General features: G+C 48.1%; 1 protein-coding gene across 5 annotated transcripts in view; it reads right to left on the bottom strand.

Moving 5' to 3' along the window:
- Positions 1-17,011, bottom strand: part of AFAP1L2 (actin filament associated protein 1 like 2) — a 66,085-nt gene extending 49,074 nt beyond the window's left edge. For 2 of the 5 annotated variants that reach the window (XM_048311112.1, XM_048311113.1), the window contains exon 1: positions 16,886-17,010. In XM_048311112.1, coding sequence (XP_048167069.1) covers positions 16,886-16,901 — 16 coding nt within the window. In that variant the 5' untranslated portion in view covers positions 16,902-17,010. Of the gene's footprint in view, positions 1-16,885 lie in introns of all 5 variants that reach the window. The other 3 variants (XM_048311115.1, XM_048311116.1, XM_048311114.1) reach the window with 2 other exon arrangements.
- Between the last annotated feature and the right edge of the window lie 10,645 nt (positions 17,012-27,656).

Below are 27,656 nucleotides of genomic sequence, written 5' to 3'. Positions count from 1 at the left end.
CTGGTGATGAGCCGCATCAATTCTCATTCAGGGGAAGACACGTGCAGCAACAAAAGGATTTGGTATTTGTTTTGTGGGTGTTTTGTCCCCATTAGGTTGGTCAGATGAATCAGTTCAGAGGGTGGTGTGACTGTCAGAGCCAGCAGAAGTGCCTGGCTAGGGAAGAGCAGGTATGCAGCTCCCCTTTCCAGTGCCTGAGAAGTGTTTAGCAACTCAGGTCCTCCACTGTGATGACCCACTTAGAAACCTCACTCACTTCAACCTGCCCTTTGGGGTCTCACTGGACTGGAAACTGTCAAGGTCAGACTTTCCCACCACTTTTTATCTCATTACTCTCCCTACCTCTGGTATCTCTTAATTCAAAACCACCCACACGCTCAGTTCATGTGACAGCTCCATCCACTAACATGTAACAGCTGACATTTTCCCCTAATTTGTTGATTCAGAGGCATGTTTTGATGCACAGTAACACTCCAGAACATCAGACCTATTTCATGTGGGGAAAATTCTCTCATTAAGCCCTTTGCTTCCCACCAGAAAGTCTCTTCTAGTTAGTATGTGCCTGGTGCTCATCATGCGAACACAGCTTCAGTAAGTCCCAGTGCAGCATCCTGATCACTGTCACAGTGTCCAAGGTACCCAGAGCACGCATTTCTCACTGAGCCCTTACATGCTGTATCCTCCCCATTATCCTCACTTACAAGCCTGAAAAGAAAGCCATCAAAATCCAACTAACCAACCATTAAAAAAATCCCCACAAAACCACCATGCTCTAGAACCTCCCCAAAACTTCCTCCTGGCTCTAAAACCAGCAGCAAGGAAACTTGGCTGGATTCTCAGGACCAGCGAAGTGCCTGACAGCCAGTGGCCAAAGAAGAACTGCTGCTGCTGAACCCAGGCAGCTTTTCCAGCAGGGAGGCTCTGGCACAGTGCACTCCTGTGCTGCCAACTCCCTCACACTGGCCAGAGCACACATGTGCACACCCAGGACGATGCACTACTGCCCCTCCTTCCCAAGGACAGGAACACCAACTAGAGCAGGCTCATGCCAAGGAGCAGGTTCTGCTGTTCCCTGCACAGCTGCCAGGCTAACGATGGCTTTTTTTCAGGGACAAACTCCAAGACTGCTGCTGCTGCCAAGCCCTGTCACAATGTAACACCAAACACAGGACCCTGCCAGGTGCTTCGGCTGCCTGCCCTTCTCCAGGAGCTTTTCTTCTGCTCTGCATCCCTTCCCCACCACATGCTGTGTCTCATGGGATCACAGTCATGCCATAGGAAGGCCAGGAAAGTCTTTGGGCACTTTTGCAACGCTATCAGTGTACAACACTGCTGGAGTTCCCTGCCCTGGGCACAGGCGACACCCTTCTCTCCTCGTGCCAGGTACAGCCCCTTCCAGTCCACAGCTGGGGGGTTTGGGCCCCTACCTGGGCAGGGCCTTTCCAAGGCCACTGTGGCCCTGCCTGGAGGGACAAACAGGTAACCTGTAGTGCAAAAGGTTCAGACAGGTGGAAAAAAAGCTAAGTTTCACCCTGAACAACCAGTATGAGGTACACGTGCATCCCGGGCTCTTACTGTTTGCCACCTCATACAGATCTTCTACCTTCAGACCCCAAATGAGTTTCAGGTTAGTGGAAAGCTTATTTACTTCTGCTGGGGTTGGATCAGACCCCTCCTAGGTAAAAAAACCCAACAGCTAATGGACATGCAACATACATTGAGCTTCCACTCCTATTAGCAGGTCTCTCTGAGACAACACAATTTTCCATCCATGCATTAAGCCAGTCCAATACTGACATCAGCTCATTTCCATTGATCCTGATTACATAATACTGACTTAATTCTCCACAGAATTGAATTTTCCATATGTTTGGATCTTTTGCAGTTGCTACATGACTTCCTTGTTCCCTGCTAAATTTATAATTTATTATCTCTTTGTCCTATGCTTAAAAAGTATGGCCTTTGCTGAAGCAGAAATTTCTACAGACTTTTTGTTGGTTTCCTGATATGTTTATCGCATCAATTTCCTTCCATCTAAGAGACCTCAATGACCATCCTGCAGTATGGACACCCCCAAAGCTTTGAGGATTACCACCAATTCTGGAGTAAAGTTACATTTTGTTACAACATACATTAAGAGTAGCTAATAATCATTATGACACCCAAGTCTTTAGGTACATTAACTGTTATTTATCATTCATAAACATCAATTTTATGAAATCTGAAAGTCATCCAAAAACCCGAGCTGATTGTAAAGGTTGTAGTTTTATGGCTGCAGACGAAAATTCTCACTGCATGTGTCCCACCCAACAGACAGGAATCTGTAAAACTATCATGGTCTCTCAGCAGCTTCACTCAGAAAACACTCGGTACCACCCCTGGTTCAGTCCTTTGGGCCATTTCCCGGAGGACTGGAGCCCACATTTCTGTTTGAGAACATACACATTTCCAGTGCTACTCACAAGAAAACGTTTCTCCTTTAACATTCATGCGATGCCACTGGGTAAAGACATTCATTTTCACAATTCTCTTTTAAAGCAAAGGCAGTTCTGTGCCCTCAAGACAGGAGTAAACTGGAGCATGCGAACATCAAAAACACATTTAAAACTACTCTACTCAAAAAACTGGGATTTAGGGGAAAGACAATCTAAAAGAAGGATCCCTGGGTTGAAGAAGTCTTTTCTGTGGCAGGAGAGCCACTGCCCACAGTGAAACCATAAAAAAAATAAAATTAACCATCTGCTCCTTCACAGAAAGGAACTCCTTCTGCCTCTGCAGGTCTTTGAAAATGGGTGTTAGTTCCTGGAAATGCATCAGCAAAACAAATCATCATAATAGTATGCACAAAGGGAAGTTGGAAGAGAAGAATGTGAAGACATCTGGCAGCTCTCAGCCCTCTCTGCTGTAGGATGGACAGCAGGTGCCATCCCCCTCCCACACAGCCCAGGATGAAAGCACCTGTGACCCTTTCTCCTTGAGGAGGGGACACAATCCTTCAGCCCTGTTCCCCACCTGCCAGAGGTCAGTCCCTCACCTGCACACCCTGCCAGAGGCCAGTGGGGCTGCCCTGGATGTATCCCCAGAAGGAGCAGGGAGCCCTCCCATCATGGATGGTCCCTGGTGCCTGCCTGCAGCTCGGCCAGTGCCTGGCCAGCACCTTGCTGCCCTCCAGCCATACTCTCAACACTTTCTGTTTGCAAGCCTTGAGCTTCTGACCCCTCTCCAAGCACAACCGCTGCTCTCACACTCTCACCAGTCTGACAAATTGCATGGTGACATTACAGTGGGACAGGCACTGCCTGCTGAATGCAGTCTGGCTGCGACCCAGAGCCAGGACAGCTCTGATTTGGTGACAGCATGGAATGTGGGTAGCTGCATCCTCAGCACATCCACTGATACAGACACGCTGTCTCCAGTTCTCACATCACAACACTGGCTGTTCTTTGGCATCAGTGAAAATGGCTTTTTGTTTGCCATGCCAAGCAAGGAAACCATCTGATTCTTCCATTATACACATCCAATATGAGTCATCTGATGCCCTTATACATCACAGCCATAAGAGTAACAGGACCTTCCTGACCATGCAATAATCCTTAGGAGAACTGAGGCAAGTCACCTCACTGGGAATATTTTGCGTTTAGACGGGGAGAACCCCAGAAGATGAACACTCTCCAGCCCATGGGATGAACTAGATGACATAAAGGATCTTTTCCCTCTCTATGAGGAGGCATGTCACCTCCAAACCTGTATAGCCTGGACCAGCTAACCAGCCTTCTATTTTCTAACAAATTCTGTGACCAGGGCTACAAGACAGACCAGGTGAATCCTGCTGCCAGGCATCCCTGAAGGACCTGCACATCTTCAGCATCCCAAGGGAGCCCACTTGACAGAGCTTTGCTACCCAGCAGACTGATTCCCTGCCCCAGCACCCTGCTCCCATCACTGTCCAGACTATCAAGCCAAGCCAGCAGAATAGTAACCTTGTGAAAAGTCAGGAGCTGTCAGCTGGTGAGAAGGAGAACTAATGCCAGAAATGGAGGCAAGAAGGTGGGATCGTGAGACTGAGGAGAAATAAACTCCTCAGCCGCAGCAGAAACAAACTTAGTAGCAGGATACTTCACAAGGCAGCTGTGCCAAAGAAGCCCCCATCACCTCCTGCATGCAGCCACCAAAAGGAACCAAGAAACATTCTTCAGGTAGATACCCATTTGTTCTTAGCCTACATAGGACAGTGGCACAGAATAAAACAAAGGTCGGGGGCTGGATATGGAACAAAGCTGCAGAAATAACGAGCACCAGTGACACTTTCCTTCCACACTGGGGACTGCCAACAGCCCATTGTGTGAAGCCAGATGTGTTTCACCACGTCGCCAGGACATGGCACACAGCTCTCAGTCCATGGATGTGAGTGCAGCAGGCGCAGGGACCCAGCAGTGCTCCAGCTGTGTTTGTTTGGCCAGCTGCAGTGCCACAAAACACAGCTGCATTGATCAGGGCCGGTCACCTGGCTCCAGATAAAAGCAGCTCAGTAGCAGGAATCTGGCCATCCCTGCTCAGTGCAACTGGAGCCAGCCCAGTGACCGAGCAGGGCCTGACCGCGGCTGCCTTCTGATCCGGAGTGCTGTGGGAGGTGACAAAGGGGATGATGCATTGAGGCAGGGTGAACAGTGGGCAGCAGAGATGGATTATGGAGCCTGACTTGAGGCCAGAAGATCCCAATTTTCATCCTAGCCCCACCTCTGGCTTAAGCTGCGCTGCAGGAAGTCTTTCCCCTTCCTGCTTTGTCCACATTGCTCATTATTCCTATCTCAATAGGAATGATCTTACCCCACCCCGAGTTCTTTCTGACTTGAGGAAAACTCTTGGTAACCAATATCAGAAATTTTTTTTTTCTCTGTTCAGAAAAGCCTCCACACTTAATTTCAGATGTTTATGGTTTTCATTTTCATGTAATATACGCTATGACTGACGTGTCAAAGCCATCATAGCCTAAATCTTCAGGGTTTATTTCTAAACTTACTATAACTAATTGTTCCCTGCTACTGACTGAGTCATCTCCTCTAGATCAAAGCTTGCCCTGCTCAAACTGAAACATAACAGTTTGGTACTTTCATCTAGACTCTTTCATCTAGAAGCCAGTTCCATCTGTGCTAAGCAGCAACTCCTTTTCCATATTCAAAACGGAACATTTTCCTTCCTTCTGTCAGTATGACGGCAGAGCAGTCCTGCACATTTGTGAATAACCAACAGAAAGCAACTGTATGAATGAGGAAAGGCAATCGTACAATCAACGGGTGAAAGAAAATTTGAAATTCCATCCCAGAATCTGGGATAAGCCAACATTCCCAGGAGCACCATTTCATCAGCAGCTGGAGAGGCTTCAGCCTAGAGGATCAGAGAAGGTGAAGATGTCCTTGCTGAAGTGTCCACAGATGATTTGGCTGCATTTTCATAAAGCACGTCTCCAGTGTGGTAGAATCTCCTCATCTTTCATGGTCCAAATAACTAACGCAGTCCAGACCCTGGTCTGGAGCAAGGGTCAGCCACGTCACTGCTATTAGCACCTGGAACTGTGAGCAAGTCTGCTTGGCTAAGGAGTTGTCAGCTCTACATCCCTCCTCTATCACAAATCAGCTTTTATTATATTAAATTCAAAGGCATCTTTATCAATTGCACCAGAAATACGGGTAAGTAATGTTTCAATAAAAGTTGGTAAAACTTGCAGTCAAGGCAGTGTAAATCTTAGACCCAGTCTGATCCTTGCGGTCAGCCCATTGACTATGCTGGAATGACACCAGGAATTAATTTGGCCCTTCCCACCTCATCTAAATGTGGGCCAACAGACATGCATGTTTATCAGGAAAAACAAGAACATACGCTGCAAACAGAGCACTTCCAACAAAAGCCTCAATCCAGCATGGGAACAAAAGCAAACTGCAAAGATCTCATAGCTAACCAGGAGTGTCAGTGTGAGGTTGTCTGCTCAGAGTTAAATGTTAGAAGAATATCTTAAAGAAAGCATTGGAGCTCACCCAGACCTACACATTTCTTAACGGAGACACCGAGCAGCCAAAGGCGTAGGAATGTGTGATCTGGAAATAGTACTCAAAGTCCTCGGCTCTTACCCTGGTTTCGGGGCAACACCAGTTTCAAAGGGACAGCCAACAGCCTACATTAACTGCAAGGATAGTCCATTTTAACCCCTGCACAGCACTAATAGGACACCCTATTTATGATCTTCAATCCGTCTCACACGAGTACCCTTCTCTGTGCTCAACCCCTCTGTGCTCCTGTCAGTCCCCATGGCTTTGGCATTCCTGTGGGAGCTGTAGCCAACCACCACAAGAATAAAAGACTGACCACAGCTGAAATGGTATCAGCAGCAAATGAAAAAAAACCCCAGCATATAAGCCTAGGGGATGTCATTATTTAGGCCAAAGAATTGAAGGAAGGCTGACGTAGCCAGTCCAAAGAAACACCAATGTGAAATCCCGTGCTGTTCAACACAGATTTCCAGCCAGAGTCAAACCTTGCCTCTGGGTGCTGCCCCTGCAATTCAGGCCATGCTCTGGCTGGGCTGGACTCGGCAGGGGTCAAATGTCTGGATGAACCTGCCCTCCTTTCCTACAGCATTCCAGGTTTTTCAACATCAGCATCGCCCAAAGCTTGCTGCCTTTATTTCTAAGTAGTACAGTAAAGCTGTCACTGCTCTTTTGGTTTAAGAGCTCCAGTGAACTATAAGAATTAAAAATAAATCATTCTGTTTCGGGGAATGCTAAGCCTCCTGGGTCTAGGAAGCATTTGTTTCTCTTCTCAGCCAGACGTGGGAATTCAGCCTTTAGGATAAAGTATGGGAATTTTGACTGCCATTTCACTTCCCCCCACTCTGTCAACTCCCACTTCAATTTCCAGAAATAAATCTCTTCTACACTCAGAGAGCATCTGTTTGAACAACCTGATAGGAAAACTACACTCACTGAAGTTAACTAGTGCAGGATGCCAACAGGCACAGGCTTCAAGCAACTGCATCCTCGCCCAGGTCTGCTCTGCTTCACACACTGCCAGTTTACACTGGCTCAGTATAGACCAGTGTAACCCATATAAACAGATTCAATCGGTATTTTGGCATATACAGGTGATTAAAGCAAGAGCCCACTGAGCTGAAAGTGTGACAAGCTACCACGATCCAAGTGCTCAGATGACAGGCCACATCAGCAGTGTCTCCAGAGCTGCGGATCACGGTCAGAGACAGAATTACAGTTCAATATCCCAGAAATCAAGAGTATATGTTGGCATAATGAATACACTTCGTGATTGATTTACTGGTGAATTCCTAGAACCAGACCTTGGAATTCACACGGACTCAAACGTGAGCCAAACCACACTTGGAGCATTGATAATTTTCTGACACGCTTTAATCAGTTACAGGGTCTGTACAGAACTGCATTAGGCCAGCCAGCACCAAACAAGTCAATAACTCCTTTCAACACCTGGAAGACAACCTAGCTTCCAAGAAGCATCATCTCTTGAGGGGAACAATTTCAAAGCTCTAGCTGTAGCAAGTTAAACTGATGTGGCACATAGGCAACTAGGTAATATCATCCGCTAGCATTGCTCACTAGAGAAAGGCGAGAGACTCTGTGCATGGATACGTGTGTGTATCCTATAACATGCCTAGAAGAGAGAAAATGGAATAAAGCTGAAGCAGTAATGAAAACCTGTGTTTATATAAAATAATACCATGCTTAACTCAAGAGTAAATCATTTACAAGAGTTGCTTTGCTAAATAGTTTGGTAGCTGACTTCTGTTGAAACAAGACAGGCCCTTGCTAGCAGAAAATGATTATATTATTAACTCCTCAGTGTTATGATTAATTAAGTTATAGACAGAATCCAGTAACACTTGATTAGGACCATCAAGAGAAGTTTAGTCCTCATATCTTCCTACAGCTTTCTCACAGCCCGGCCAAAGGAGGCGTCACTGGACGAACTGGTGGGCGAAGGGTGAAGAAGCTGCTCTGCAGACATGACTGACTTGGTTCCAGAGGTCACTGGCTTTTAGGTCACTGTGACCCCACACAGGCTGAGCATCACCAACAACCACATTCAGCTCTGACACTGCTGCTCAGAGAAGCAAGACACAAATAAGTGTGGAGGACAAGCACTGGCATGGGAGAAAACCAAAACCACCCCAAACTGTCACACGCACATTTCACTGGTGACTGCATGGCTCTGGGGCACTTGTGACCATCTTCCAACAAGAGAGGCGAGGTTGCTGAACTCCAAAAGTACCTGCAGGCCCAGCACTGGCTACACCTAGAGCCCCAGGCACCAAGTGCACCGTGCCCCAGATGAGGTAAACAACCCATATGGGCTGAAAAAATCCAGGAGAAAAAGCACGTAGCCACCATCCCACCCAGCAGATTCCAGACCCCTGCAGCAGTGGATGGTGAAGCCAGAGCCACCCTGCCCAGTGTGCCCCCAGCTGTCTGTGACCTAAGGCTTGGGGAGGAGGGCTCTGGACCACAGGAAGCAGCCAGGCTTGCCTGCCTTTGCCTGGCACCTCCACTCAGACCTAGCTTATACAACTTCACGCACAGCTCATCTCTTAGCAAAGAGAACTGCCTCCATCCATGTGCATGTGTACTGAATTCCCAACAGGGACCAAAACCCTGGCTGTGATTGGGTGATATGAATGCACATCCCACCCCTCTGCCCAGGTAACCACAGCGAGGTAAAGACAGCTCAGCTGCTTTGCTAACTGAGCTCATTTAGTCTGAGTGCCCTCTTCTTCTTTATCACATTTCAGCAGCTACCAAGATCAGGCAACCCTTTAGCAGATGTGGAACTGTACACTATAGTCCCAGCTCTCTGGCTGATTCTGCATTCCCCAGAGCCATGGAGAAGTCTGAAAAGTAAGACAATAAAAACAGCAGACGTTCCCACCATTCAAGACTACGTGGCACATATTTAGAGACTGCAGCAGAACACAAAAGAACTTTGGAGATGCTGGATTATACAAAGGAGACAGGACGTGCTCCCCAGCCGAGCAGCCTGGATGAAGCTGCTGATGGGATGGATGGAGCAGACGGCCTCCAGCTGTCACAAGCCACTGCAAAAGCCTGGGCTGGCCACATCTCCACTTTTAAAGTCAGCCCCAATTTCCAGACTTGTGATATTTTGCTACCACAAGTGTTGGCCCCCTAACTGCTGCAACCACGTACCTGTTACCAGCAGGCACCAAAAAGCATCTCTGCATTCTACTGATTTCAGCTCGTTCACAGCAGGACCATCAGGAGTCAGAGCTGTTTGGCACTGGGACTGTCTGAACAAATACACGGGTTCCTTCCAGAGATGACAAACTGACAGTGCTACTGGAAGGCTGTGGGGCTGCAGCCGGCTTGGTTGCATTCCTCAGCAGAAGAAAGCCCCAAACTTCACACACACTGATGGAGGACTTTCAGCAAAAGCTACTTGTGACATCATGTAACCTTGTGCAACTCAGGCTCTCCGCGAGCCAGCTCTTTCTTCCCAGCCTTAATAGTTGTCATACTTTGCAGTGACAAATAGCAATGATGAGATCTGCAGAGCAACTTTGAATCAGAGATCTCTTTGCAGATACCTTATCTCATCTCACAGGAGCTGCACACATGCTTCCCCTCACCACCTGCTTGGGCTGGCTACCTCAGAACACAGGCAGGCTGTGGGACAGAGATCCCCTCTTTGCAGCAGACCAAGACCTTCTCCCCACGTCACTCAGTCCAAGAGGGAAGGGCTCCAGCCACAACTTGAGCACAAACTATAAGAATCTCCTGGCTCAGACCCACATCTTTCAAATCACTGCTGCCAAAGTGTTAGGCAAACTTCTTCAAAAAGCATCCCAACTGCTTAGCTGCCCACCTCTACACCCCAACCTCAGTGCCAGCTCTGAAAGCGTCATTAATTATTAGCAAGGTTGGGAATCTAAAGATAGTTTTCAAAAGATTCAGTCTCCTACAGCACAAAAGGAAGTAAAAAAAACACATACATCACACCAGTGCTGGGGGTAGCTACTGCTCCTGGTTATCCCTGGAAGAGATTCCTACACTCAGAAATATGAAGCCCACAGACTAAACTGCCATCTAAGACTTGTGAATCCCTACTTCCCAGGCTTTTTGTAAGCTTTGTGCTATACTTTTATCCTAAGCAGATGCAAAGGGTAAAAAAGAAAAAAAAAAAAAAATCAGAAAATCTCTATGCAACACAGAGCACAGTCCACCCAAGGAGGGAAATACTTTTATTAAATTGCAAGCGGCCAAGTCTGTATGTTACGTGGGAGTTTAAGTCTGATCTCATAATTCTGAGATATTTACTTCCAAACAGAGCTGTTTACAACCAAACACAATACTGCCATGCTCCAAACCATCCTCAGGCTTGCTTTCTAGGGAATTTTGCCCATGGAGAAAGCGACAGGTCAGCGGTGGGGCGGAGGGGAAATGTATTTTAGTAAGTCCCAGCCCTTGTCCTTTGAACTTCAGACCAACCCAGCACATTTCCCAGGCCTCCCCTCCACAACCCTGATACAGCACAGGTCCTCCGGATGGGGACACGATCCCTCCTGTGGCAGGAGCTGCCCCGCTCTCACCTCCTCAAGCAAGGGCTGCTCTCCCAGCCTGGCCTACCAGCCCCAAGCCAAACCACTCTGGGTGGCTCCAGGCCTGGTTGTTGCCTGTCCAGGCTGTGGCTGGAGCGAGGAGCCAGGTTCAGAGCGAAGGCTTGGCCCCGCAGAAGGGGCGCGGGTGGGCACAGCGCCAGCACCGCTGAGCTTCGCAAAGGGCTCGGCTCCTCTGGCCACCCTTAGCAACTCGTGTTTGTTTTGGAGGCTTTCCCCTCCTAAAGCTCTGCTCCCTGGATTCAAGTAAGTTTAGTAATTTTATTAAAAAAAAAAAAAAAAAAAGAACTTTGGATACCAGGAGATCGGTGGCTTTCTACTGAACGCTTCTAAATGGATTTTTCTTTTGTGAACTTCTACAGTCATTCCTCCAGTTCACACAAGGCTTTTAGCCATGCACTGTAGCACACAGCAAGAAGTTCCCAAATTTAACCCCTCTTTTTCACAGTGCAGCATAGCTCTTACAATGGAACTGCCTTCTCTCAGCTACTGCCAGGGAACTCGCCTGTTCACTTCCCTATTCACCACCAAACCAACACCAAATAAGCAGCTCCATCCCAGAAAGTGGCTGTATCGACACCTGCACCAGCAGTTCCTCAGAGCAAGGCCCTGTCAGACACATCTCTGACCCACAGAGCTGTGCTGACAGGCTGCAGCACAGACTGGACCAGTCTGTCTTGTCTGTTGACCCAAAAGAAAAGTACAAATGACTCAACTTCCAAGATGAGGTAAACAATAATATGCAGGTCATCAAACTGGCTGTGTGACTGTAGGATCCCAATACACTTGTTGGGTCTGTATCTGTGCTTCAGCCAGACAGCTTCAGAGAGGAACACCTATGCCCTGGGTGCACATGCTCTGCATCCCCTTTGATGATCGGTGCACCTCTTATTTTTGGCTCCCCAAGATGTCCCCTACAGCTCTGGGCTCTCTGGTTGCTATTGCCTGAAGATGCACTTCCCTGCCTTAGGTGAATCCTGCCTCTCCAGAGGGTACAGCAAATTAGAGTTTACAAAGACTTCTCAAGAGAACAGCATCCCTAATTTCCCTTGATCCAGGCAGGATGGTTGCAAGGACAGCATTGGCCACTAGTTAGGGAGCTTGGCATTCGGGTCCTGAATTTGCCATGAAATCTTTAGGGATTCAGTCAAGTCACTGAATCCTTCATATGGGCTGGATGTTGAGATGGGAACACTGAGGAGCAAGTATGCAGCTGAGCAGGTGTCCAGAATTCAGATTTTAAAGCCTGTGTTGCTTTGGTGCACAGCCTGGGTGACATGAGCTGCCCAGTTCCCTGCTTGCCCCCAGCCCACTGCCACTGCTGGGAGCTGGAAGAGCCAGCCATGCTCCAGAATAAAGCAGTACAAGCATTTTTGCATAGACACTCCCTGTGTTCCTGGCTGTGGGCGTTCAGTGAAAGCCATCAGTGAAAACCCAGGAACAATAAACTCATTCAGGCAGTGTCTCCAGTCCCCAGCAGGGTACACAGGGCCCACTTCGAGGAGAGGTGAAGGTGTGGGGAGGAAGGGGAACGAGACTTGCTCACACACAAAGGTAAAGGAAGGGCTCGTGCCCTGTCTGGAACATTCCAAAAGCAGATGCCCAAAGGCTCAGAGCTTGTGAACTAGCTTTTATTCTCTTTTTTTTCTTATTTTAGGAAGAAAGCTTCTCTCTTGGCTTTAGGAGCAGGGCTCTTGGCAATTTTGGTAGTGACACAGATGGGGCACAGAAGCCAGAGCAGCAGGGCTACAGGGGTACTGCTCCCCTGGCCTTACTCTCAAAAGATGGAGCCAGCCCCAGTGATCATTTCAGGGGTAGCAAAAGGAGCACCCCAAACCTGGCAGCTACATGCACACTTCCCAAGAGCCATCACTGCTTATGAAATGGGGCTGAAGCCAGCATCCCTACAGCCCATCGGCAGAGAGCCTGTCCTGGTGTGGAAGGCACTGGAGAGCCCTGTGTTTGCTTAACACAACTCAGAGCATCCTCATGTGCCCTGTTTAAACAAGAAATGCATCTGAACTAGAAGAGACAGAAGTACTGTACTGGCACAGATGACAGTGTGGGATGGCTTAGAAGGGTGGGCATGGCAGATGTTTGAGAAAGGCTGTGGTTTCAGTTGCAGAAAAAAAGGTTTCATGTCCTCAATCCCTGCAGAGTAAATAACTCTGCACTCTTGCTGCCTATTCCCCAACCAAGGCCATTCCATTCTCCGAAACCAACCAGGGCTCCTCTCACATAAGTGAGAGTTACTGTGTATGTTCTGAGGTTACACATGACACTAATTTTCATCTGCATTTAAAAGAAAGCCCAGCAGCTGAAAGTTGTATTGGATTTGTCACAGAGCAGCACATTGCCCTGCTTTCTCCAGTTGCCACATCAAGACAATGAGTTAAACACAACAGCTGCGTGTACAATCAGCTGAGGAAAAACCACATACGTCTGCATAGAGCCCAGATCTTGCTCATATGAATCAATCCACTTCCAACTCTGATTATTATACAGGGCCTCAGATTGTTACCACGGTTCATGTCTTTCATTCATGTCTCCACTTTGCAGTCTAACCTCAAGCATATCCCTTTGTATGTGCAAGAACACGTGGAAAAGAACACGTGCCTTAGTCCTAAACAGACGCACCCCCCTTCCCCTCCCAATTAAAACATGTTAAGTTAGCAACCAAACACTTCTTTCTACCAAGTCACTGTTTTACTCCTTATCTACACCAACCTGTTAGCTTCTGTTAAGATGACAACCTCTCCTCCATGGGCAAACAATGTTCATCTCCTTGGGGGAGCACTACAAACACTTCCAAGGACCCTCTGATAAGAAATGTGAAGCTTGAATCTTTGCTCAACAGAGACAGTAAAACATGAATGCCAAACACTTCTCTTTGAAGAACTGGGCTGGAAGTTACTCTGATTTCCATTACAGACCTCTAATACATTAAAAATACAGTAATAATCTTAAAAACCTCTCCAGGCTCACTTCACTTGACATTTTAGACTATGAGCATAGGGCTGCATCAGCCGTGACTGCGGTGACAAGGGTGTCAGTCTGAGAGGACTTGACAGAAATGGCAGGTGAATAAAGGTGTCACCAACACATCCCTCATCAGTAACAGTGCACTCAGCACCTCTTCCCCTCCTAGGGTCTGCAGATGGTTGGTCACAGACAAACCAGCCATATCTGATAAGTGTGGTAAGGAGTAGGCAAGAAGCCATAATGCGCCTAGAACAGGGAGCACAAGTTGGGACAGTTGCCATATTCAAAGGCAAAACACATGAGAAGGGGGTGAAAGAGCACTCGAAGGAAACAGGAGGAGCAAGAGCAAGAGACCAGCAGCTCTGTCCTTGTCACTACACAACTGTGGTACAGTGACCACCCTTGGTCACACCTGCTCTCTGCAGGTCTCCCTCTTGTTCCCTTGGGCTGTTGGGACTGCTGCTCTCTATGCCTCACACACACTTCCTAATCACAGGGAGAAGGTGCCTTTTTAAACAGCATCTTCACCAACAGCAGACATTCTTTAGGGCAGCCTGGCAGAAAAAAAAACCCTAGTGCACATCAAGATTATCCTTCAGAGCTTCAACAGTCCAAGAGGAGTCAAGAGGCAGAGCGTCTTCCTATGCAGCTGGCCTTGCAACCTCATTTGCAGTGGCTGGGAAAGGAAACCCATTCCCAGGAGAGTTTCACAATCCCTCCTTCACTTCCCACCATGTGAGTCCAGCAGCCCAAGCTCTTCCCACTCCATCAGTGCCACCCTGCCAGCCACCAGCCCCAGCCTCCCAACCCACCCGGCTCTGCACGCTCCACCCAGCCAGATTTCTGTGGCTGCTTCACCTGTCATTGAAACACGAGAGACACCTATTGCACATGCCATCTTAGAGTCTGGATTAGTGCACATCCCTGCCCATGTTTAAAGGGAAGAAATGCTCCTGTTTGCTGATGCTTGCAAACTTAATTTCGTAAGTAATAGGACAGATCCTGTAGTCAAATTCCTTTTCCCAGAACACCAATTCATTGCTCAACAGCCCTCTTTGAGTCCATCCATCTCTATCATTACAGGATTTCCCTGTACAAGCACTCTGCCTGGCCAGTGAAAAGGATGAAGACTTCCCATAGCAAGGCATCAACAAGTTATCCCCACCAGAACGGGCACATATCCCCGTGCTTATTAATAAAAACTCACTTGTCTGCCTTCTCCAGCTGCTCCTCAAGGCTCCCAACTCCCACATGTTCTCCTCCAGCCCAGCCCTTCCCCCCCCGGCATCTCACCAGCCCCAGGTGAGTCCAGTTACCCCCCACACTGGGGACATCCCCCAGGCACTGCCCCAGCTGTGCCATCCCCTGTGGCTGCCCCGCAGGGCTGGCAGTGCCTCATTACCACCCCCGCTCCCACTCTCGTCAGCACCAACACAAAAAGCACTGGCAGGGCTCCGCGATCAGTTGCGCTCGCTATTTATTCACCACACATGTGCAGAACATCCCTGCTGCTCTGAGGGAGCAGTGTGCATATTTAAAAAGACAATATACAAAACATAGCTGAATCTTAATGAATCTACTGCTTTGCTACTGGAACTGAACAGAATTGTGCAGACCCTGCCAGGATGGAAAAAAAAAAAAACAACTACACAATATTTGATTTGTAATATAATCCTTAAGATCGCTTTTGCAGTGTGTTATTATTGTGCTTATCAGGCCTGTAAAGCATCAATTGTAAGGAGGAAAAGGATCAAAATGCAACAGGCAGCACAGTGCCAGCCCTGTCAGAATGCTAAAGTATTGCACAGTGAAACAAATACACAGTCCTGGCAAAAGTTAACTTCACACAATATGATACTTCAACATATGGAGTCCTCACCAAAGCAGGATTAGAGAATGAGAGCTATTAGCTAAAATGCATCTACTGAGGTCTAGGCAAACCTTTCTGGTTTGACAGTAATAAGTACAAATGGGGTCTGGCAGGAATACATTTGTTAAGTACCAAGTTCCCCACTTAAATGTTCAAGCTCCATGAGGAGGACAGCAGTTACAGGGAGAGTCACATTTCCTCTCAACAGGTAAAATTTACTGCAGACTTACTCCGTGCTACACAAATGCTGGATCCACCTCCTCCAGGGGAGGTTTCTACACACCAGCAGGAGCAGAAATCAGAGTACCCACACATATCCAAATGCCCCATGCCTGGGCACCTCATCCCACCTCCTCCCTCCTCAGCTGGCAAGGAGAGCTCACGTTTGAAAAGTGTCCTGGAGCGCCCATAGCAGCACGGACCCGAGATGTGCCAGTCTCGGTGTTCATGACCAAGCAGCAACACACAGGAAGCGCCAGAGCCATTGATTGAGAGGAAATAAATGGGCTGTGGGTGACAGCCAGCCCGGATGAGACCTGCCAGGGAGAAAGCCGGGAGCTGCTCACCTACCCTCTCCCTAACCACCAAAACTAATTGCGCTTAGAAAACAGGACACTCAATGCCGTGCCTGTTCAGCCTGGCAGGGTGGGAAGTCCACGCAGATGTGCGGTTTAGGACCAAAGACGGAGCAGGCAATGTCAGACAATTGAGCGGCTGCAGAAAACGCAACAAGACGCTGCTTTTAAGTGGCAAAAAAAGGTCCCGATCTCTGGATCGGGTAAAACATGAAATTTCCCTACCTCTTCCTCCTTCTCCTGCCCTTCCTACCCAGTACCCGGGGCAGGTAAGCAGGGACTTCACATCCCCGGGTGGGACCTGCCCGCGCTGCCCCGCACCTTTCCCATCGCTCCGGCCCCACTCGCGGGCACCGCTTCCCCTCCATCCCCGAGCCGACCCCGGCCCCACTCGCGGGGACCCCGATCGCTTGCCCCACTCGCGGAGATCGCCTCCCCCAGGAGCCACTTCCCGTCCCCACTATCCGTCCGCCTTCTCCGCGGAGCTGGACGCCGCCCTCCCCGCCCGGTCCCACTCGCGGGATAAGCCCTCCCGGCGCCAGGAACTGGGCTCGAGCCCCACTCGCAGGGACCCCTTCACCGCAGCTGATCCCGGTCCCACTCTCAGGAAACATCGCCTCGGGAGCTGCCCCCCCATCCCACCGCCGCCTTCCCACGCGGGCGGACGGCATTCCGCAGGGGCCCGTGTCAGCGGCTCTGCCACCCCCCAACGCCGTCCCCGCAGGTCCCCAGTGCCCCCTCGGCGGTCCCCGAGCGGGGCTGCCGCGGGACACGGACACGCGTGACGCCCCCCTCACCTCACCTCACCTTTGTATTTCTCCATGGCGATGAGCGGGGCCGCAGCCCTGCGACTGCCAAGGGCTCCGGGACACGACGCTGCCCGCACCCGGCTCCGCTCCGCAGCCTCTGATCCCAGCAGCGCCGGCTCCCCCGGCCGGCCCGGGCCGCCCCGCCCGCGCCGCCCGCCCCGCCCCGGAGCCGCGGAGCTGGCCGGGATCGGCGCCCCGGGCTGCGAGCGAGACCTGGCTCGGCGATGGGGAGCTGGGACCGCGGAGCAGGCCCTCCCCGCGGGCGTGGGGCCCCTCGGCGGCCGGTCCCCGGGGAGAAGCGCCGGGCTGGAGCCTCGGGCAGGAGAGGAAGGCGCCGGGGGGATGAGACCGTGGGATGGTTCCTGGGGCTCCTCAGGGGTGCCCCGTGTTTGGGATGGTGACCTCTGTGGCTGCAGTGGGGCTTTGGGCACGTTCAGAGAACGGCCCTGGTTATCCCGGGATAGCCGTGTGTGGTCCCGGTGCTATGAGCCCAGGTGGGAGCCTACCAGAGACCCACCTCCTCCCTGCTCTTGGTGAGTTGGGTTCTCCTTCCACCCCGGGGTAGCTGTATCCCGCAGCCACTGAATTTGCACTCTTCTTTCCAGTGATTTCAGCGAGGCTTCCTGATAGAACCGGGCTCCTGGACAGAACCAATCTCACAGGAATGTGTTCCTCTCCCTGAGTCCCAGTGACATTTTTGCCTGACTTCTGTCACGGCAGCCAGAACTATCATGTCCAAAGTGCACAAATAATAACACATGGAGAAGTCTGGCCTCAATACGAGGCACAGGTGAGAATCTGTCCTCAGGCTAAAGTTTTGGAGACACTGCAGGGATTTAATGTTTATCAATAATGAGAGCATTGAAAGTAACAGTAGGCAAAGTCTACGAGGGTTATAGGGGAAATTTTCAAAAGTAACATTGGTGTGGGGACAAGGGAACCATACCTTCCTATTACAGGTCCTTTATAGCAAGAGGTGAGGCTGAGTGCCTGACCTGGGTGTGTGGGTGGAAAAATACCCAACCATAAACCTAGAAAATGAACTGCTCTCCTTGGGACCTGTTAGACAAAGCCAACAGAGGGCTCACAGGATCTGTATTTCCCAGGGTTTGGAGCTGTCAGCCCACAGTCCATTGACATCCATGGTCCAAGGTAGCCTGGGAAATGTCACTGCTGTTTGTGTAGAAAAACTCCAAGCCTCCATCATATGGCCTCCTTACATTTTCTGAAAATAGCCATAAGCAGGTTCTCTTGGGTCACATGGAATGCAAGCAGCTGGGCTGGAAGAGCACTGTCCTGACACTCATTGGGTCCCTGTGTGTCCCTCCTGTCCCCACCCTCCCAGGCAGTGCTTGGCAGGGGTGACACCTCTCAGAGGATCTCTGTGGAACCAGAAAGTGACCTGTGCCACGTGGGAACTCTCCATGCAAGAACAAGGTTGGCTAAGGAGCTATTGCCACTCAAGGAAGCTGAGGCTGGAGCATCTCTCACCTCTTGCCAGTGCATACCCACCACACAAAGAGACAGGCAAGCCAGGTGCCTGAACCATCAAATCCAGAAAGCAGATAGCAGTCTGCAATGACTGGAGAAAAACAAATAAATAAATAACTATGCCTGCCATGGAGGAATATTTCTCTTAGAGCTCTTCCCAGCTGCTTCTTGGCTATAGCTTTCAAAATCTAGAAGGGTAGGCCTTGGTCTTGCAAACCTTTGAGGTGTGCCTCTATCTTGAAGCAGGTGAGCAGGCATTCTGAACTGAGCAAGGCTAATTAAGGATAATACCAGTTACACAAACTAATTAAAGATGATTTGAAAGATCAAAACATCAGATACCTGTGATTCCTGTCTTCAGGACCCAGAGCCTTTACATTCCCTGGTTGTCCCTTCCTTCCCCTGCCATGATAAGGATGCTCTGGAATTCCAGGACTGCTGGTTAGACCCATGGCAATTGCTGGACAGGTGACAATGGGACAAATAGTAATGCCAGAGGAATACAAGTTCTTCCTGTTTGCCCCCTTCCTTTTTTTTTTTTTTTTTTGCCTTCCTCTTGCAGTAGGAAGTACCTAAAATACTTTGGAGTATTCTATTTCCAACCGGCTGTTGTGTTCTGGGGTTTAATAAAACTGGGAAGTACTCAGACCCTGCTTGGCATGAGGAATTAATGTTCCCAGTGTTGGTGCTGAAATCTAGATGTTTTGCCACTGTGCTCAGGTAGAGCAAACACTTGCAAACTGGTTTTCCTGGTGGAGCTTCTTGGAGCCAATAAAATAACAGCCATCTACCTGTACACCCATGTATTCCTTGCTTTTTTCCTTCTTATTATTAGTGATGCTTATTAATTATGATTATGATTATTATTGATGATGATTATTATTGTTATTAATGATGACTCAGGTGTGAAAAGCCTGGAGGGCCAAGCTCATCTTCTTTAATTCCTTTTTTATGCAGCTGACGTCCTGTCCTTCAGTGCAGAGGTTCATACTATCGTTGACATGTTTTAATTCTTTTTTCCCTGCATATTCATGCTGTATTGATAGGCAGTCTGGTGGCTAGTGAAACTGGCACTTTTGGCTAAAGTTTTCCTGTACTGTTCTGTGGTGTCAACTGATGTCATTCTGCTTCTCTGGACTTACTGCCTTTAAGCTCTTTTGCTTCCTGTGAAACAGAGAAATTTAGAAGCCTAAACAAAATCTATTAACAATTACAACAATTTGCTAAATACCTTGCGCAGTAGCATAATCCTGATCCTCTCTTTTCTCCCCTGGCAATGCTAAACACTTTTCATTTGTCCCTAAGTAGACTAAGCAGGTGTGCATTGTTTCATTAATGTTTTTGATTAGTATTATTGATTGTTACACCTACCTTTTGCATCAGCAAAGTCTTTAATGTCTGTTTGTCTAAATCGTTGCTATGAATTTTTTCTCTTTGCTTGCATTTATTTTGCTTTACCTCTGGTTTAAGAATAACTCAAAGTGTGGTGAAAGTTATTGACCTCTCTGTGGTGAAAGCCAGAGGGAACCCTGCCATGAGAACTTGTGTGCAGGTGCCCTCCACTGACTTCAGGGGAGTTGTGCTTGATGGAGACTGTCAGGAAGAACCACACCTGACCTGGATAGTGCAGAGCTGCTCTTTGGGGTACTTTCTCCCAGACTTTGCTCATTCCAGTTGCAGCAGTCCCTAGTGGTCAGACTTCTTCCTTTCTTCAGGGAAAATATTCCATCTGGCAGAACAAAAGCTAGAAATTTCCTCCACACATAAGTGTGTCTGTTGTTTCACGAGGCTTTTCTTTCTCTCTTCCCCATGCACTTATCAATGCTGTAAAAGCCTAGTTCAGGAGTTTACTCAGCAAGACCAAGTTCAGTCAGAGGTAAAGTTAACTGGGTTTTGTTCAGCTCCTGAAAGATGGGAAGTTGTGTCAAATACTCCCCTTGTACAGGCACCTGGAGGACAGATGGAGGAATAAGATGGCTTGGCAGACTGGGATTAGCAGGGAGATCTGCTTAGATCAGTGGTGTTGCACTTGTGTCCTCTTTCCTTCCAAACATCATCTTGGGTACCTACTTAGATAAGGGTGTGTTATCTCTGTGGACAGTTGTGGTCAAGCAGACATAAAACTTTTTCAGAGAGATTTGAGCAGAGGTGGGTTTTGTGGCAGACCTGAGCTGAGCTTAAAGCTGAGGTGTGTCCTGGAAAATGCCAAGAAATGAGGAAGCCAAAGACTTCTTCACTTTGGGGTCCCTGTCTGCAGTGCTGGGCTGTAATGCTGCCGATAATCTGAGGTGGGAGAATTCCTTTTGTCTATTGGTGGATCCCTCTGAACAACAACAAAGCCTGGGGACCTATGGACATCTGAGCCAGCAAAACAACATTGCTGTCTCTGACAGGGAGAAGTCTGTCCTCTCCCTGCTTCTGGCCAAATGATCTCTCTTCCTAGCGTCACTTCACAGCTATTGGACCAACTTCCACGCTGAAATGACAGAAAACTAAAATGGCATATTCTTCTGCCACCTGAGAACTTGAGTTGGGTTGTAGTAGAGCCAGGCAGGATTGGGACAGTACCAGGTAAATGGCAAGCACTTGCAGCTGGATGGAAGGAGGAGACCACTGAGCAGGTGGGAACACACAGCTGGGACTGGACAAGAGCAATCATCAGTCACAGCTCAGCTGTCTCCTTGAAAGTCCCCCTGATCTTCCTTCTGGGTGGGAGTACTGGTGGGAGTTCAGGATGTTTATAGAGCTTTCATCAATGTCTTTGAACGCTGATCTGCTGAATCCCACTGGTCTTCCAGATTTTCTGATTTAAGGGATGAAGGGAATATGGTTGGTTTTGGGAATTTGAACAGAGTCCTCTGCTCATTCCTTAAGGAGGTCTAAATAGCTGGACTCTGCCAGCTGTCCTGATTCATGTGATCAAACACTCTGCATCCTGTGCAGAAACTCTGAGCCACCCAGGCCCTGGGAACACAACTTTCTGTGAGAGGCTGTGATAAATGGCATTGCCACGTGGCTGAGTGCAGAAACATGTTAAAGATCCTGGGCTACCCACTCAGGAGCATGAGCAGCAATCCTTCCCCATAACTAATCTCTGTGGGTGCTTTATAGCAGACCAGATGAGTTCCTTGGTTCCAGGAAGGCACTGGGAGCCTGCCAGGGTTCAGTCAGTGAAGAAAGGGCCAGAAGAAACAGAGAGGCAGATGGGTCACTGGGACAGAATAATTGTTCCAAGCAAAGCTGCTCACTGGAAGAGAACTAAATGCTCTGTTGGAGAGCATGAATCCATCTCGGGTGATTTACAAGTATGCTGTCTATGGGTGCCTCTTTTGAGGTCTTTTTGCTTCCCTGTGAAACATTTCATGGTTCTAGCCATAAAAGAGGTGACCAGATTCTCCCCCAGCTGAAGCTGGCCTTCGACCACTATTGCTCCATTAACTTCTGTCCAGCCATTTCTGACTTTCACCGATGAAAGGCAAGACAATCAACCCTAACACAAACAAAACCAAGCTGTTTAGCTGCTCAGCTATACAAAAGCTTCATCACTGATACATTCCAGCAATGTTTTGGATTCTCTCAGACATTAACTGTTTCAAAAGAGCGTGGCTAGGAAGAGGGTGGCTGGAGGGAGGGGGGGATTTCCCATTAAGGACAGCAGGACCAGATGTCTTTTTGATGAGCTTCTCTTGGCTTCCCATTCTTTAACATTTCCTTTTCAGTTGTTAAGTCCAAACTGCTTGTAGGCCAAATTACAGGGAGTCCTAATAGCTTGAATTGTTTTCTTTCCCTTGACAGATAGAATACCTTCTTGTGGCCAAAGTATGAGGCATGCTGACCAGACAGTGTGCTCAACAGCCACAGCGTTTGTTCCTCCTGGAGTCATTTCTTCCTTGTATTTTTTTTTTCACCCCAGACCCACTATCCCCTCCCGAGAAGCCCCTCAGCTTTCCTTTGACAATGTTCAGTATCAGTTAAAGGAGTCCCAGGCATTCTTTGTTCCCCTTCCCTGCAAACTCCACATGGGGATGCTCACACCAGCAGACCTCACCGGTTATCCGTGCACTGTACTGCAGCTTGTAACACTCACAGGCACCACAGGACGTGGCCATCAACTTCCTGAGTTTCTGATACAAAGTCCTGATGCGTAGTTAGCCCTGTGTGGTGGTGCATCATCCCCCCATGAACCTCCTGGCCTATGATCTCAGCGATGTTCCTTAGGTCTTGGCCTTGAAGAACAGCTGGGCTGAGCTACTTTCAAGCTTATCAGAAACACTGTCTGCTCCCAGGAATTAGTGCTGTCTAACATGCTCCTGTTTTTTACAAACAGCCTTGGAAACTTATTTTTCTTGCCTGAATAACAGCCCAAGCGGAACAGCATTTTTGTAATTGAACTTTCAAAGAAAGCCACTGACCTGAATTGCGGCCAGGATGGAATATTATATGGCTGAAGCCAACTCTCTTGTGATCCTATAAACAGCAGTCCAAAGAGAGGCCCTTTGAGGTCTCCTGGAGTGCAGTGGCTGCCCCAGCACCCCCCTCGGAGTGGGGCCTCTCAGAGCCACAAACTCCCACATTTGCTGTTCTTGGAGGACCAGCGCCAAACACTGACAGATCCTGGGCTGATACCCCCAAATCCTCCAGGCTCAACCCGTCACCTCTTGAAAAGATGTAAAGGCATCCAACATGAGTGCTTCCCTGAATTCAAGGGGAATTTTTCATGGGTATATACGCCTTGTACTGGCTCCTTTAGATGCACGTGTGTTTAAGTGTGAATATGCCATACCAAATGTACTGGGAATGTTGCTCTCCTCAACTCTTAAGTACTTTAGATTTTCAAGTAAGCTAGGCCTGTGAGTTGCTGTTGTGCTTATAGTAAATTCTATATGAATGCTTTGTTAAATTGTTTAACTTAAGCTATTGATTAAGTGCTCTTAAGTTTAAGGGCTGTTAAACCTCTAGACCTAAACCACTGGTGAGTTCTGGGGCTCAGTTTGGCAAGGGAGTCCACTGTGAACCTGGGAAGGGTGTCCCTTATTCCTTTTTACTCTTTCCTATCCTTACACTTTCCCCAATCCCTCCTCCCAGGCTCCACATGGATAATTTTGGAATTGATTTTGGTTTTAGATGAATTGATTTTAGATTTTAGTTTGCTTTTTTCTCCGTGTGCTTTAATCACCTAGGAACTAGTAGAATAAACATTGCCAGTGAACTTTGTTGCACTTTCTCTTCCATATTAAACCTGCTTTTGCTGATGCCTTTGCTGGTGATTCTTTAAGTGACCTAAACACTCATTCATGACAACATGGTACTATTTTTGAGGGGATAGGATAGGAAATCATGGTTTTCCCATTAAGGACAGCTGAGAAAATATTAGAAATTTCATCCTCTCTTACAGATTTTACTAGTAAACCAGCATTGAACAAAATTTCTCCCAAGTTAGAAGAAAAAAATCTGTGTGGATTCTCAAGCTGTAAATGGAGGACTTGCCTGAACAGAGCTGAACTCTTGGCACCTTTCAGCACCAGGAAAGCTTACCCGGGTGAGAAGAAAAACTAATTTTATCAAAATATGGGAAAACATTAATTTTTACATCTTGCTACATTTTCACTGGGATTTTTTTAAGCCTCCCCCGTCATCACTGCAAACTGTGGTCTCATGTCAGCTGTGAGCTCGCAAAAGGCTATTTATTCTGGCATTTTCCCAAAAAGAGTGGTTTTCAGCCTGCAGTTTTTCTTTAGGCCTTAACCAGTTCTACTCAGTCGAAGTCAAGGAGCAGAGCTTCTGTGGTCAGCACTGCTGAGGTGGGCAAGGGGAAAGAACGAGAACCTGTGGTCATACAGCACCAATAAACTGCAGCTTGTTTCAGTGGAGGCTGAGTACTACGGAGGAGTCCAAGTTTCCTTCCCTGCTATAAATATTATACGTTAGAGTATGCCAAACTACCTGCCAAAATGGAATTAACTGCCAGGTAATAGGTCTCACCTATGTCAGTTGAATCTTCCACTTGTTTTTTTTTTTTGTTCCTGTGAAAAGGGATTTAATTAAGAATCAAGAAATCCGCCTCAGTAAAAACCAAAAAATGCTGTTTCTCTTCTCACACACAGAGCTGTGGAGCTGAATTTCTCCTGCCTTCCTAACCATCATTAAGTATTCTGTTTAAATAGGCCAGCTTCATGCCATCTATAATGAAGTTATAGTGTATTGCTCTGTTATGAATGATGAAGCTGTTGTGTCCTACGGGGAGAAAAATCACTGTAATCCAACTTTCCTTTTGAAAAGGCCTAATGTATCCACATGAGATCTTCTGGCAGAGACAACTGAGAGAATATAAATAGAAGCTTAAAAGAAGAAGGAGGGGAAGGGGAAAATAACTCCAACAGAGCTGAGTAGCTGAAATTCACAAGTTTAATAGGAAGATGGATGACTGAAGAGCCTGTTCTGTGACACAATTAGGACTTTATGTAGGCCTTTTTCAATTATTTGTAGCTGACAAAATATCACACAAAGGCTGTTTCACACTGCAGGCCAGGTGCCCAGAAATGGTTTTTTTGGAGGAGAGGAGCAACTGGGAGAGTCGCCCAGGACCATGGGCCATTAGGGCTGCCACCGGCTACACTGGGGAATGGTGTGTGCATCACCTCGTGTACAAGTGGCACGAGGGAAGAGTGTCCTGCAGTGCCTGAGGCCCCTGCACACTCAATCCATCATCTGCCCATCCCTAGGGAGCAAAGAGCTGCAGCCACAACAGACTGTGTGGGCAGAAGGGGACTGTACAGTTGCACGTGGTCCAGCCTGGACGCACCTTTCTGGTCTCCCCACAGACAGGCCACAGGTCACAAGTGAGTTCCTGCTACAGGAAGAGGTTTCTGCTGATAGGCAATTCTCAGAACTGAAGCTGTTTCAAGAGATGTTGCCTGTTCTGTCCCCTGCTTGCTTCTCACTGGCCACTCACCAAACACTATTGTTGTTGTGGCACTTAGTTTTCAGCACAAAGCCATGGCACCACCAAGGAACATCTCTTGAAGTAACCTGCAGGTGTTTGCATGCAGTGTTCACCCCTTCAGAGGCTTCAGTGCTGCAGCTTTAGGAGGTGACATGCAGCAGAGGAGTGGTGGTGAACTGGTGAGCTACAGCAGCTTTAGTATCTCACAAGGGACTTGCAGAACATCCTACAAAACCTTCAGACTTCAAGTGTCTTAAATTTGTTTTGGTTTACTCCATTCCACAGTGAGCTAATCTAACTAAAGACATTTGGGGCGATGATTAGTAAATTTGGTTTAAGTTTAGTTAATTAGGAGTGAACTTTCCTGAGTGTCCCCATGCGGAGAAGAAGTCAAATCCTGGGACCTGGGCAGAGGGTCAATTCTGCTTTGCTGAAACTTGCCACTGAGTGGTAATGCCTTCTCTCATCCCTTCCTTTATCTCAGCACTGGCAATGGGTTGGCTGCCTGTCGAGGCTGACAGGCTTGCTGATATGATTAAAAGTTACTCATTTTTTCCTCACAGGGTCAAGTTTTCAGCCAGCTTTTCCCCCCAGGTTATCTGCCTGCCCTGGTGGTACCTCCCTTGTCACTCAAACTGGCTAGGCCCAGGAAAATTCTCCAAAGGGTCCTCTGTTGGGATTGCTCCCAAGGGAGAAAGAGCACAAATGTAATTTTCAGGAAGCTGAACAATTAGTTAGTTACGGAAAACCCAAACTTTGAGTGCCAAGAGATCAGAGCAACATCAGAGTGCTGAAGCGTTATATTCTGGGCTGCCTGAGCACCATGGCAGACCAGTTATCATAGAGTCATTTATCCAATATTTATTGGCCTCAGAAGAAGCTTATTTTCAATTATCTACTATTGTTTCACAAACCTAGGTGGCAGGAGGATTAATTTTTTTTTTGAAAGAGAACAGTTAGAGGGAACAGCAATAGCTGAAACATAAAAATAAAACACACACTTTAAAATCATTCAAAATATCAAACACTGGCTTTCCTCCTCCCACAGTATCTGTGGTCTTAAATGCATCATTGCACGGGGAATTATTCATGTAGTCTCATCAATAAATCTTACTAAAGTCCTTTATATTGCAGTCCTCATTCATCTAGCAGCAACTTCTCTGTAAACGGTAATTAGGGTAAGAGCTAACTGAGATACCACAGAGTTTGCCCCTGGCAGTCATTGAACATCCTGACTATATCAAAGCTGTGAAGCAGGCATTTCTCAGCAGCAGTTCATTCATTGTGAACCCTGATTCAATTATTACCTTGTCTCTTGTTTCACAGCAAATGCTTTGGTTCACATAAAGCCTCAGAGCCTTTGTCAATGAATTCCTTGAATGGAGTCAGCTGCATTTTGTCTCCTCTGCAGCATCCAGCCTAAATCCAGGAGAGGCAGCCAAGGGGGAGCCCTGTTTCCCTCTGGCAGCTTTACTGGGCTATTCCTACAAAGAGGTTTGGTTCTATCATTGACTCTTCCCTCCACAGCCTGGAGTTGTGGGGGCTGGGATAGCCCAAATTAAGGGAAATAGATGACTCCCAGGTGTGGCAGACCCCAAGCAGCAAAATCAGCCTCCAGATCTGTCAGTCTGTTCCTGGCAGACCTGGCTCACTTTTTGATGCTTCTTCACTGGCTGCCCAGGGATGCACTGATAATTTACATCCAGACCTTTGCTCTTGCCAACTTGGAAGGCCAGGAATTTCACTAAGAGGAGCTCAACTCTGTAGAGATCATCTTCTCCTGACTTAGGTCCAAACAGTATTGCCATAGTTTTAGCAAAGACATTACAATACCAAACAAGTGTGCCTGGCAGGGCTCTGTCCCAGCTTGTGCCCCGAAACACCCAGCCTCACACAGACCACAGAGCTCTTCAGGGTCTGCACCTGGCTTCCTCTGCCAGCAGAACAGCCACCTCCTCCAGAAGGTGCACGTTGGAGATGGGATTTAGTCCACCCCCTTGCCTCCCTCTTTCATACTGAGGTGGCAGCTGAAACACTCCTCACCTTGTACAAGTACCTAACTCCAGCAGTGTGACCCTCAAACATCTTGGAGACAACGCTACCCTTTTAAACTGACAGTCACAGGAGGTGTGGTGGTACTGCTGGAATTGAAGGAATGCCACCAGCTGCCCTCTCTGCCATGGACTTGAGACAGCTTTCATGACACACAGAGTGCGGAATCACTGGCAGTTTAATGTGGTCTGCTCTTCCTTCAGACCCCACTGTTCACTTGTGGCCACCCCATTTTTCATGCCCAGCACAACTATTTTGGGAGGTTAACTCAAAGCAGGGAACT

Source organism: Corvus hawaiiensis, chromosome 8, assembly GCF_020740725.1.
Source record: "Corvus hawaiiensis isolate bCorHaw1 chromosome 8, bCorHaw1.pri.cur, whole genome shotgun sequence".
Classification (NCBI taxonomy): domain Eukaryota; kingdom Metazoa; phylum Chordata; class Aves; order Passeriformes; family Corvidae; genus Corvus; species Corvus hawaiiensis.
Note: the sequence above shows the minus strand (reverse complement) of the source record. Positions and strands in the feature narration are given on the sequence as shown.